Source organism: Artibeus jamaicensis, unplaced genomic scaffold (genome assembly GCF_021234435.1).
Source record: "Artibeus jamaicensis isolate MK-2021 breed Jamaican fruit bat unplaced genomic scaffold, CSHL_Jam_final contig_76, whole genome shotgun sequence".
NCBI lineage: Eukaryota > Metazoa > Chordata > Mammalia > Chiroptera > Phyllostomidae > Artibeus > Artibeus jamaicensis.
This window is the reverse complement of record NW_026521954.1, coordinates 2832987-2846792: the sequence shown is the minus strand read 5'-3', so window position 1 is coordinate 2846792 and position 13806 is coordinate 2832987. Positions and strand designations below refer to the sequence as shown.

General features: G+C 39.3%; 1 protein-coding gene across 2 annotated transcripts in view; it reads left to right on the top strand.

The window, feature by feature from the left end:
• The window catches only part of NSUN7 (NOP2/Sun RNA methyltransferase family member 7), a 37299-nt gene extending 23622 nt beyond the window's left edge, over positions 1 to 13677 (top strand). For both annotated transcript variants that reach the window (XM_053672311.1, XM_037138061.2), the window contains 3 exons: positions 2047 to 2164; positions 9653 to 9776; positions 10341 to 13677. In XM_053672311.1, the coding sequence (XP_053528286.1) occupies positions 2047 to 2164; positions 9653 to 9776; positions 10341 to 10970 (872 nt within the window). In that variant the 3' untranslated portion in view covers positions 10971 to 13677. The remainder of the gene's footprint in view (positions 1 to 2046; positions 2165 to 9652; positions 9777 to 10340) is intronic.
• Positions 13678 to 13806: the final 129 nt, after the last annotated feature.

The window sequence follows — 13806 nt, the reverse complement described above, 5'->3', positions numbered from 1 at the left end:
TAGGCAGGCAATGAGGTATGAACTATAAGTGAATTTCCCAGAACACTCAGCATCTTCAAGTACCAGAATATTTATTTTTACCAATTTAAGTCCTTTAAAAATATAATACTTTATTATCATTTTTAACAGAGGTTAGCAGGCATGATGAACAGTTTCTTAATGCTGAAGTGAAATATGACATCCATTGCTGTACAGTTGCACCTTCTCTATTTCTTTGCTTGGGCTTATTTGATGTGATTTTTCTGTTGTCACCGTGCCTGCCCCTTACAACTCTCAAACTCTTATTTCACGTAGAGCTAAATAGAGAACAGAGAGGTGCAAGTCTGTGTAACAAGGCTCTTTAAGTATTTATACTATTGCTTCAATCACTGCATTTAGATTTGAGTACCATTTAGATTCTGCGTATACATGGATGTGGAAATCTAAAAGTCTCTGAGAAATGATATACATTTTTATTAATTCAGCACATGTCTGTCAAATGCCTACTCTAGGTCAGGCATTAAGCTAGCTGTTGGCATATAAGTGTGAATAAATGCTGATCTTCAAAGGCTCCAAGGTAAGTATAGGTATTGCAGAACAGAAAGAGTTCATATACCTGACACAAGCAGAGCCAAACGCTAGACACCGAGAACTTCAGTGGAGAGATATTGGCTACTTTATTGATAAATGGCACCAACCAGGAGGATAGGAAGCTGATGCTCAACAGTCCAAATTCCTTGATGACATACAGGTGACAGATATGGGGCAAGATCTCAAGACCCTGTGGGTTCCAGGTCATGTTGGGAGCTGACTGATTGGAGGTGACGTAAGGGTAGAGAATCATTTCTTAAGGTCTTGAGAACAACTCTGAGGTTTTTTCTGGTGTCCCTGTGTCTGATTTCATGGGAAAGTAGGGGTTCCTTCTATCTTATGGCTCAGGAGCTGCAACCTGACTTAGGCCAAGAAACTGCGTCTAGCCTGCCAGAGGCCCACCCGTGTGCCCATCAGTCAGGTCCCAGCTGCCGCCTTCTGCAGCCTCTGGACTGCTGGCTCTCCAGGCGAAAGCCTAGGCCTCTAAAGGGTATGTATGCAGCAAAAGGATATGATTTCTAGAACCAGGACTTAAAACCAAATTTAATCAAAGTTATAAGGACCCTCCATTTTTTAGTACATAAAGATACAGCATACATGAGGTAGCTATAAAGGAAAATGTGAAGCACATCAAAAGGTCCACCTTTTTGATGCTACTAACAAACATTAATTTAAACATGATAATTTTGTATATGATCTATGAAGCAAGTTGGTTGGAAGATTAGCAAGTTGGTAAATATTTTTTGATGCTTTCTCTGACTACTCTGTTTAAAATTACAGTATCATCTCCTGAAACTAGACATCCTCCATTCCTGCTGTGATTTTTTTATTAGCATTTATCAACTCCTGACAACACTATATAATTTTCCTATTTATATGTGTCTTACCATGTCAATAAAACATAGAAAGTAAGCTCCCTAATAACAAAGATCTTTGTCTGTTAGACAAATGGCTAGAACAGTGCCTACCACATAGTAGGTGCTTGATCAATGTAAATAAATGAGTTGCAGGTAGTAGCATTAGCTCATTGTAAAGATGAAAAATCCGAGAGTTCAAGTCATTTTCCCAGGTGCACACGGCCGTAAGTAACGAAACTGAGACCCACATCTATGCCTGTTTCTACAGTCCTTTTAGCCAGTTATGTGACGTGGCTTACGGGAACATGGCTGGAAGTAAAAGCTCTGGGTAACTTGCAGCATTTACTCTTTTTGTTTGGAACTAGGTTGGTCACATCGATTCAATTTCCATATAGTCTGGTTAGATTCGCTTCACTCACTGGCCGCAGACTACATAGCTAGTATGTACTCCATAGTATGGAGTTAGTATGTGTTCGTAGAGGGCAGCCCTGTGAACTTCTATGGGAATCACTGTCTTCAAAGCCGTGCAGTATTGTACAAACGGACGCTTGGAAACACAGCAAATTTTTGTCAAACTGTGAATGGGGCACTACGTTAATCACATCTTCTTTAAATATAGTTACTAAAGCTCAAGCGGTTGTTTACTGCACGTGTTCAGTTTATCCAGAAGAGAATGAAGCTGTCGTTAAGAAAGCACTGGAACTTCAAGCCCTTGGGACTAAAGTACAACCTTATCGGTAAGAAAGGGCAGGAATGAATCTTCTAAACAACTCAACCAAATATTTTTGAAAGTGAAAACATGATTTTCTAAGTTATATGAAGACATCCCATTTCCTTTTTGTTAGACTTTAATATGCCCAAAGAGTGCTTCTCCTTAAAACTTTTTACAGTGGCTTGGTACGAGCATTCTCTTGTACACTAGATTCCTGTTGTTATTGCTAATGCAAAAGCCATTACGGCCCGTCTTGATTGGTTTCTGGAAAAACTGAGTCTAAACGTTATATCCTGACATTAGACACATCCATGCCACAGTATAAGAAAAATAAGTATATAAAATAACCCGAGAAACTAGAGAGAAAATTGGATGTTTATAATCTGAAAACATACATTCCTTATAGCCTTTGGCACCCACAAGGACCAAGGTAGAAGTAGCCTCTGTAACTACAGTAGCTTCTGGGTGAGACGCTGCAGTGCATTAGGAAGCAAGACAAAAACCATTGACACTGCAGCTGAGTGCAGACATCAGGGTGAGGAGTACATCCAAGTCTGTGACACCGGTTACTCCTTCACCACGACTGTGACAATTAATAAGGTATTTAAAACCGTTTCCAACTTTTTACTCATTGCTCAGGTTTTGAACTTTTCCTTTAATTCTTGTAGGAGGTTCTTTTTTTTTCTTCGAGATTTTTTTAAAGTATGTTTCATTGATTATGCTATTACAGTTTTCCCAATTTCCCCCTTTATCTCCTTCTTTCCTGCACCCTCGAACCCTCCAGCATCCCCTCTCCCTTAGTTCATGTCCATGGGTGGAACTGAAGTTCTTTGAGTTCTCTGTTTCCTATACCATTTTGACCTCTCTCCATGTATTTTATACATACCAATTATGTTTCTTCTTTCCTGTATCTTTTCCCCCCTCCCCCCATTCCTCCCTTGCCCCCCTACCCAAAACCCTCCATGTGATGTCCATTTATCTGATTCTGTTCCTGTTCTAGTTGTTTGCTTAGTTTTTGTCTTTGTTGTTTTTCTTTTTTTAAGATTCAGTTGTTGAGAGTTGTGGGTTTGCTGTCCTTTCACTGTTCATCTTTTTAATCTTATTTTTCTTAGAAAAGTCCCTTTAACATTTCATATAATAATGGCTTGGTGGTGGTGAACTCCTTAAACTTGACCTTATCTGAGAAGCACTTTATCTGCTCTTCCATTCTAAATGAAAGCTTTGCTGGATAGATCAATCTTGGATGTAGGGTAAGGTCTCTTGAGAAATCAGCTGACAGTCTGATGGGAATTCCTTTCTGGGTGACTGTCCCCTTATCTCTTGCTGCTTCTAGGATTCTCTCCTTCATTTCAGTCTTGGCTAATGTAATTATGATGTGCCTTGGTGTGTTCCTCCTTGGGTCCACCTTCTTTGGGACTCTCTGAGCTTCCTGGACTTCCTGGAAGTCTATTTCCTTTGCCAGATTGGGGGAGTTCTCCTTCATTATTTGTTCAAGTAAGTTTTCTACTTGTTGCTCTTCCTCTTGTCCTTCTGGCACCCCTATAATTCTGATGTTGGAATGTTTAAAGATGTCCTGGAGGTTCCTAAGCCTCTCCTCATTTTTTTGAATTCTTGTCTCTTCATTCTTTTGTTTGGTCATTTTTTTCTTCCTTCTGGTCTACTCGATTAATTTGAGTCCCAGTTTCCTCCTCATCACTATTCGTTCCCTGTGCATTTTTCTTCATTTCACTTAGTGTAGCCTTCATTTTTTCATCTAATTTGAGACTAAAATCAACCAGTTCTGTGAGCATCCTGATTACCAGTGTTTTGAACTGTACATCTGATAGGTTGGCTATCTCTTGGTCGCTTAGAAGTATTGGCTCTGGGGCTTTGAGCTGTTCTTCTTCTTGAGCCACAATGTTTTGGTCTGTTTGTGCCTGTTACGTATGAGGAGCAGAGCCTTAGGTGTTCACCAGGGCAGGGTGACCCAAGTTGCTGGGTTGTGACGCTGTATGTGGGGCCAGGGTCAGAGAGGGGCAGTGGTGTTTTTCTGCTCTCTCTCGGATTTCAGTCCCCTCTGCTGCTTCCCACAAGCAAATTGGGCCCTTCTGGTGCTGGTTCCCAGATGTGTGTGCTTGTGCACCCTCCAGGACCCTGTGGGTCTCTCCAGTGAACTCTCTGGGAGCCTGGGAGCCTTTCCCAGCACCTTGACCCCCGAAAGTTTTTCCAATTGGTGCTTTTAGGCTTTATTCCCCGGCACTGGGGCCCTGGGTTGCACAGTTTGTCTCACTGCTCGCTCCTTCGCCTGGTTTATCTGCCCGGGAATGTGTGACTGTGGTCAGCCAGCTGCTTTGCGCCCTCACTGGGTCCGCCTGTTGCCTGGGTTGGTTCAGCCGTTTTTTCCTGCGCGACACCCACCCCCTCCAGCCGCTGACTCGGCCCCTCTTACCGCGGTCTGGATGAATGGTTCGTTGTTGTCGGACTTCGGTACAGTTTAATTTTCTCTCTGTTCTGGTTGCGTTCTGGTTTTTAAATCTTTGTTGTTCATAAACTTGGTTGTGCGAAGAGGCACAGTGTTTCTACCTATGCCTCCATCTTGGCTGGAAGTTGGAGGTTCTTAATATGCATATGATTTACTTCCTTCTTTTAACTGAATATTTTTCCTTTGCCCATTCACAAGTGGACATGTTAATCACACCTATATTTCCCTTCTTGTTTTACTTCCTTAGTTAGTAACTCCTGTTGGTGGCTAGCATTCAACTTTATGTTCTGAGTGATTCTCGACATAGTGTTAGCTAAATTACCACCTAGTGGCAAAGAGAATTATTGCAGGTGTGTAACCAAATGCATCAGTGCAGATGGTTCTTCATTTGGCAGGAATAAGGTTTCTAAGAATATAATATGGCAAAAATGGAAGGACATCTGCATTTTATTTCACTAGGTTTTATTTTAGGTAAGCAATTATTGATCTATAATATGGTGTAAAATACACAAATGATACATATTTAAGGACATACTGTAAATACAGAATAATCTGAGATTTGGGTTCAAATTAAAAACTATATATTCAAGAGGTTTGTGAATACTTGTTGGGGTTACTGTCAAAAGAATTGCTCAGGGAAGTACACTATATGGCCTCTAAAAATTATTTCTTAATTCCCAAAGTAGCAGACTTTAGAGTGGAAAGCAGTGTTATATACCATCTAATCTGATCACCTGTTGCTAACTTTTAACATCCCAGAAAGCACTGCCTCATTTTGGACTCGGGTGTCATCACACTTGGTCAGTACAACTTTTTTTGCTTGCCCCTATTGTAAAAACTTTGGTTTTATTTCATTACAGAAATACTAACTTAAAAAGAATAAATTTTTCCAAATCTTACTTAACTATTTTTAACAGTTTGAGAGGGCTGTGCACACTTAGAGTTTTCATTGGTTTTGTCAAACTTCCCACCAAAATATATACTTTTATAAACTTATTTCCCCACAGCTTCACAAATGCTAGGTTTTATCAGACTTTAAATCCTCACCAGGCTGAGGTGGAAGGATGAGATCTCATTGTGATTAGACTTTACTTCTCTATTAATGAGTTTGGGTACATGTGCCGTTTCCCGACCGGGCAGTGTGCTGTGGGGTAGGTAAGAGCGAGGCTGCTAGAGCAGTACACTGCAAAATTCTTGTAATGTTGGAAAAAACAACTTTCCAAATACTCCCCACACATTTGAAAATAACTGTGTAACTTCTTCTATGTTTTAAAGTTGATATCTAATATTCACCGTAAGTTTAAGTAGTTGTTAAATATAGTATTTCTGCAATGTTATGTTACACATGTGATTTAAATATATTTGTTAAATCTTTGTATCTACAAATTTATCTTATTCAATTTATGGAAAAATGATGAATTTGTTACCTTATTTGACAAAGCTAGTTCTCATTGTGAAAACCAGATTGACGCTGTCAGAAAAAGTGTGAGTTTCTAAAATTCAAACAGACATGTTAATATGCCCCCGTGAGTTTCCTGTAAGTTTCATTGAAGATAGATGCGTAGAAAAAAGGAGGTGGGCAGGGGGTGGGGAGAAAGAGAGTGGGGACAGAAGGAAGTAAGTTCAAGAACAGAGCTTTTTTGGTGTTTGGTATCCTCTTCAAGATTTCTTACCTAAACTCTACTTTGACTCCGGAGAAGAGAACCACACTCTTGAGTTGTACCATTCTAGAGATATTAACACCCCGGGAGAAAGTGCTATAACAAGGTCGGTGCCTTTTCTTGTGCAGTGGGAGAAGGGTGTTGTGAAAGGAGAGGGAGGGAAGGCGGCTGTGACCCTTGGACCATCCCTGCCTCCCTGGGTCTTTGAGGGACCGAATGAGTATCTCACTACCTGAACAGTGCCTGGCACATAACAGATGTTCAGTAAATGTAGCCTGTTCCTGTTCTGTACTGCGTTTTCAACAGTGTCATGCCTCTTTTTCTATGTCTTGTCATTGTATATTAGGGAGATTAGCTCTTTTCATATGAACCGCAGATATTTTTAAATAAAAACTTTGATTAAAAATTGCTTTACATAGAAATCTCCAATTTCTGTGTAGACAGTTGCATCAGTCTTTTCTTTATGGCTTGTGTGATACTGACCCTCAGTTTATATATTTTTTACAAGTTTTCCTTTCATATTTTTATATTTAAATAATTGATTCATCTGCTATTTATTTTGGTAAAGGAGTAAAGTACGAATCATGCTTTATTCCCCCTCCCTCACCAACCCTTCACTACTCCCCCCATTGACTTAAATGCCACTGTTTTTATATGTTATAATCCCGTATATGTTATAGTTATGTGAGTCTGTAACTCTATCTTACTCTGTTGATGTTTGGCTATTTCTATAATAATATAACAATGTTTTAATTATAATTTCAAATGGTTTTCTTCTCAAATTTTACTTTTCTAAATTGCCAAAACCCCTACCTATATTTGTGTATCTAATAAAACAATCCAAAGATGCATAATGAGGTTAATAATTTTCTTCCTATTACTCTCCACCTCCAAATCCCAGCATGTTCAGCACTGGAACAGGGTCCTGACAGTCCCTTGATGAGCAGGTGTAACCCTTTGCTCCTTTCTCTTCTGTGAAGGTCTGGAGGGGGCACTAGGAGAGCAGGGGCCACTAGAGGGCACCAGAGTAACGATATTTAACCACTGGTACAGCCATACCAGTGTGGACCAGTTGAGTGTCAGCCCATGAGTGTGTGTGTGCAGGCATACCTCAGATACACTGTGGACTCGATTCCAGAGCGCCGCAATAAAGCGAGTCGAAATCTTTTCACCGGTGGAGGGTATTGCTTTCAATTTGTAAATAACACAACATCTGTGGAGCGCAATAAGATGAAGCACAATAAAACGAGGTGTGCCTTTACCTATTGTCACAGATAATACATACACTAAATATATGGAACTCTTAATTTAATAATGTTTTACCGAATTTATTTGGATAACCTTGGTTAATAAAATTATATAGGTTTCAGAGGTACAATCCCATAATACCTCATCTGTACATTGTGTTGTGTGTTCACCACCCCAAGTCAGGTCTCCTTCCAACACCATTCATCACCCCTTTGTGCTCTCTGCCTGCTCCCAACCTCCCCTTTCCCTCTGGTAATCATCACACTGTTGTCTGTCTATGCTATTTTAATAAGTTTAAAAATTGAAATATAATTCACAAACCATAATTCATCAAAGTGTATGATTCAGTGCTTTTTGGTATATTCAGAAAATTGTGCAACCATCAGCACTAATTCCAGAACATTTCCATCACCCACCAAGCAGAAACTCAGTATCCAATAGTCACTTCTCATTCCCGTTCCCCTAGCTCTTGTCAACCACTAATCTACTTTCTGTCTCTATGAACCTGTCTATTCAAGACATTTCATTTAAATTAAATTATGCAATGTCCTAATATTATCAACTCAAAAAATTATCAAATGTCATCATTAAAGTCAGGTGTGAGATTCTAGATATGAACTTATTTTACTGTATAAAGAAATGGGCTATAAACTGGGGTGTGGAAATCATTTTCTTATGTAGAGGCAGGTTCTGTAAGGTAACTTGACCAACCTTAATTACGGATTACCTCTACCATTAAAACAAAGCTTATATGGCCCTGGCTGGCATGGCTCAGTGGAGTAAGTGCCAGCCTGTGAACCAAAGTGTTGCTGGTTCGATTCCCAATCAGGGCACAGGCCTGGGTTGTGGGCCAGGTCCCTAGTTGGGGGCACATGAGAAGCAACCACACATTGATGTTTCTCTCCTTCTTTCTCCCTCCCTTCCCCTCTCTCAAAAAATAAATACTTAAAATCTTAAAAAAGAGCATATATGTAGTGAAAATGTATCATAGTCTATCAGATAAATATTTATTAATACCTGCTATGTGCTAGATACTCTTCCAGGTGCTAGAAATATATCGGTGAATTAAAACCGACAAATCCCTGCTTTCATATTTACATTGTGGAGCTATGTTCCAAATTGGTAAGAAACAATGATCTTCCGAGTATTCTTTACTAATATATAAGTAAAAAAACTTTTAAATTATTTCTATTTGTGTAGAGAATATATAAGAATAGACCTCAGAAATTCAATTTGTTGGTTACAAGGTTCGTGAGAGGAGCAACTAGCTCTCTTGCCTTTACAACCTACACAGCAGTTACTATATTTCAACTCAGTTCAGCATAAACACTTATTAAATCACCACCATGTGCCAGATGCTTTGCGTGTCACCTGAGGTCATGTGTGTTTGCCCACACTTGAAGTGACCTCTCCATCCCCTTACTCACTTTATGCCCCAGACACATGGAAATACTTGATGTGCGCCCCCTACTGGGGGCCTGACCTGGTCCGCAACCCAGGCATGTGTCCTGACTGGGAATCCAATCAGATACCCTTCAGTTTGCAGGTCAGTGCTCAATCCACTGAGCCACACCAGCCAGGGTGAGAGTTTGATATTTCTGACATGAAGTCTTCATTATGTACTTTCTTGAACACTACATGATTCATCCATTAATACTCAAAAAGTTACTGGGAAAAATGTAGTTAACAATACTAAACCAAATTTTTATGTCCTAATTGTGCAAAAAGTAACCGAAAGAAGGAAGCCAGTCAGACCTTTTGTAGTTTGACAACATGTAGAGGTACAGAACACTCTGGATTGCATTTCTGCGATTACTACACATAGTGACCTATATTGGTTATGGGAGCCTTTTTGTTAACATATTAATGACTTAGGTAAGAGTTTTTAATTTGCTGAAAGGTTGGTATTCTTGGCATAGTTTTTTAAAATGGACAACTTGGGAAGTAGAATAAATGACAAGTTAACATTAGAGTTTTTAAATTATAATAGTATTGTACAGCTTTGGGGTGTTATCCTAATTTGCAATTTGTGTTGATATGGCTGGTAGAACATAATAGAAGAAAATTTGTTGCAATTTACTGTCTCCCTCCATTGGCAGATCAGCCTTTCTAACTATAGACTGTTTGCTCGTGTCCACTGCAGGCTCAGTCCTCCTGTCCTTCCACTGTGCTCCTTAAAGGACATACAGTTGTCTGCTGACAAGTTTTTCAGAATGGAACCGTCTGAAATTACCAATGCTTGTTTCCTTTCTGTTCTTACAAGGGAGGTAAGGAAAAAACTCCCTTATATCATATCATATCATATCATATCATATCATATCATATCATGTATCATATCATATCAAGGCATGTCATATCTTGTCATTAAGAAAAAACAAAGTCTCAGGAACTTTGTGAGCATGATGTTCTGGTGTGCTTGTTTTATGTTACTAAAGACAGGAATAAGAATTATTACTGTGTGGCCAAAGATAAAAAAGAGAGAGAGAGAGAGAGAAATTCCTGCCTTTATCTTTATACTTCTACTGAGTGTTCTTTGCTCGCCTGATCTCCACCCCTACTTCTCTAAGCACTTCATCGTGTCAGTTGTTCTTATATATTTCACATGTAAGAAATAAGCTCTGTAGGTCTTTTCTTTCCTCCTGTCACTTCATAAACGGGGAAGTTTAAGTATAAAAAAGTCATTTGCTGAGGCTTACGGGATATATTAGGACTAAGACCTAAAACCCTCTTCTTTTACTATACTATATTCTTTTGCTTCTTGTGAAAGACTGATAAATATCTGTACCATACACACTAAGCGCCCACATTTAGCAATGGCTTCTCTGTTGCAGCGGGACCCATCTGAGACGGTGTCCGTGAAGGACGTTTTGGCCCGCGCTGCAGCAAAGGGTCTACTGGACGGGATTGAGCTGGGTAAACCTTCAAAACGGGAGAAGAAGAAGAAATCAAAAACAACACTGCCAAAAGCTTCCGCTACTAATACTAACAGCATTCAATTGAAAATTGCTGCGTTTCTAAATCAAGAAACTAATGCAACTATTAATCAGTCAGAGACGTCAACAACGAAAACACCTCTCGCACAGAAAAGTGCAACTCAAGTGGGTTCTTCCTCACAGGTCAGAAAAACCAAGCCTGCCACCAGCCCCTTAGTGCCTGCATTTGTGAAGAACACCCCCCCCTCCAGACCGTATGAACGGCGCTCAAACTTCGTGAGACCTCGCCCAGAAGACAGAATGGTTGTGCTGAAACCCGTAGAGATTGTTTTGCCTCCAGTAATGTTCCCATATTCAACCCCTCAAGGGGTCAGACCTCAGACTCTAGCTCCCCGCTTTTACTATCGCTGGGCTGGACCCAAGCCTGTTATGTCTGGTTACCTTCCCACAACATCATTAACCAGAAAAGGGGAAAAACCTGAAAACTCACCTTCCTCCCTACTCAGACGTCGTCAACCATGGCTTTGACGGTCTTGTATATTTTTTCTTTTTTTTAAAACAGGGGTCAACAGCAGTTGATTTTTTTAGATCTGATATTTCTTTGAAGGTTAGACATTCTTACATAAAATACTGATTCTTTCAGTCACTTAGCATCTTCTAAATGTGATAGTACCTTCAAGAGAATTAAGACAAATGAGAAACAATAATGTAGGTGGTTAAGTAAAGCAAAATTCAGATTTCAACAGCTCAGTGCTGATCTGTTCTAGAATGTTCACTTGTAGACTCAGTTTCAGCTGTTAAAACTAGTCTCTTGTTAACTTTCAGTGTGGACTTAGGACACTGCTTTTGAACATTTTCAGTCACTATCAAGGTTTGCGTGTTTCTTAAATATAAACATATTCTTTCAGCAAGGATGACATGAGTTTTGTAATGTGATTGAAGTTGAGCACGAGTAGGGAGAACAGGAAGCTCCGGAGTCCCAGGTGCGGTAGTTCGGATGTCCGTTTACAGTGAAAACTTTCTAATAGAGGTTCTTCCAGGACCCTGAGCAGACTGAATATAATCAGCTCTCCCTTCTATTTATGCCCAGTACTCTCATTAAAAAAAAGTGACTGTAAGCAAATTTCCATCTAAACAGTAATCATTCTGAGGAAGAGGCAAACTATTCAATACAACTGACACCTATCATTGAAGAAACCCATAAAAATTTGATTCTACTCAAAGATCAGGTCAAATATTGAAATCTACGTCATTTCAAATGGCACACAGTAATCACATTTTGGTAATTCATTTCTGATGCACAATTAAAATATAGCTCTATGTTAATTTTATTAAAAATCCATTTGTCTTGAATGTATCAATTGTCTACCAAGATTTGGTATGATTATCATTTCTGGATCTACTAATTTTCTTCCTTCATGGCAAAAGAAATTGCTTGACTGACATTAATTGAGTAAGTTGCAACGATAAATCCTATTGTTCAGAGACACATTCATAAAGTTTGAATTTAAAGTTCTGTTTTCAGAATCCAGTTGTGTTGAACAGTGTTATGTAAATTTATAAATGTTCAATTTAGGTGCCATGATTTTGGTAGAATATTATCTTCTTCCACATGAATGTTTAGGTCTATTTCAGCTCTAATGTTCTGTTCTTTGTTTTCTCACTTGAATTGAAGATAAAAAATGGTGCATGTCAGTGAAGAAAGGAAACAAAACTTTTTATACTTGAACTGGACATATTTTAAATAGCAAAAAAATTCTCATGTTAATTATGATTCTTAAAATGTACAGAAATATTTTCAATGCTCAGCTTATTTTACTAATTTCAAAAATCAAAAACCATGTATTTCTTTGCTCTAAAAACTATAGTGTTTCACCCTCTTACTCCCACGCTCTATCTGGCTAAGAGGATTCCATGCCACTGGAAGGCCCATGTGGCTGAACCAAACTTTGTTCAGTAAAGAGCTGGAATGCTCTCCCAGGAATCTTTCACCCCATTTCCTACCCTATTCCCCTTGCTCCAGGCTGAAAAGAACTCCCTTGTCCCAAACTAGCAGGTGTGAGATTTTCACGGTAAGTTATAAGAAGAAAACTCTCATTGTTAAGAAATAGTTCAGGAGACTTCTCTGATCCTACAGCAGCATGTGATCCACATCACGTCACTTTAGCTGCCTACATTCAGAATCTCCTGGCATGCAAGCCACTACATTTTCTCTCTGGAAGTATACGGAGATTCTGAATTAAGCCATTCATTAGTTAAGTCTGCAGTTTTCTTCTTTGAGAATCTTCTAAGAAGTACGTGGTCAATTATACTTCGGCAGTCAAAAGAGAAGAGTACTGAAAACAATATTCGAGAAATGTAGTGGAGGAGAATTATTGGACACATTGACATTTTTCTTTCTTGAGGACACATTGACATTTTTCTTTCTTGAATTTCCTGGAGAAGGTGTTGCAGAAACCTAAAATAATAATTAATGGTATTTAGATACTCCAATAGCAAATTCAGATTTTTATCTAAATTTACCTGAAGCAAAAATGAAATTTTGTTCCTTGAGAGTAACTGCCTTTGATAAGAGTATAAGAGCTAAACTATGAATGTGGGAAAATGCAAGATGAGCAAAGAATAGGTACATACTTTAATTTCTGCTTATCTTCTTCCACATGTCTAACTTAAACTAAACCACATTCAACTGGTTTGTTTTCCCAGGTACCCGAGTAGGGATTTAGTGCCTGTAGAATTCTATTCTTCACTTTGATGCCAGGTTCTTGCTAGTTCTTACCAGGTGGAAATATGCAGTAACTAATCAAAGGTGAATCTCGCGTCACTGAAATGATTTTCAGGTAAGAATTTGAAAATAAAATGACTAGCGTGAAGACACTAAACTTATGTTTCTATTCCTGTGTGTATATATACACCTGTGACTGAGACATCAGATAAATGAGTCAAACACTTTATGCAGCTAAGTTTATTCTCACAACATATTACATTTAAATGTGTAAAAGTGGTCAACAGCTAAATGGGCTGAAAGCAAAACCAAATGTTCCTCCAGGGTGAATGAGCTGCTCTGCGGGGCAGGGAGGGCTCTCACGGGTCCAGCGTGAGCAGCATCTTTGCCCCTGAAGCTGAAAGACACTTCATTTTACTGGCTCTGTAGCGCACCTGTTAGCTATGTGTTCGGGGGGCCTGGCAAGCTAACTAGAGAGCGAAGAGTTTTCCTAGTCAAACTGTGCGGATACGAGGGTTGCTTATGAAGTCTTGAATCTGCGCTGCGGTGCCTAGGAAAACAAGTGTCACGCCAGAGGAGGGAAGGCTCAGGGCTTTTCCTGAGTGACCTTCTGCAGAATAATCTCCCCAGCGACCATCC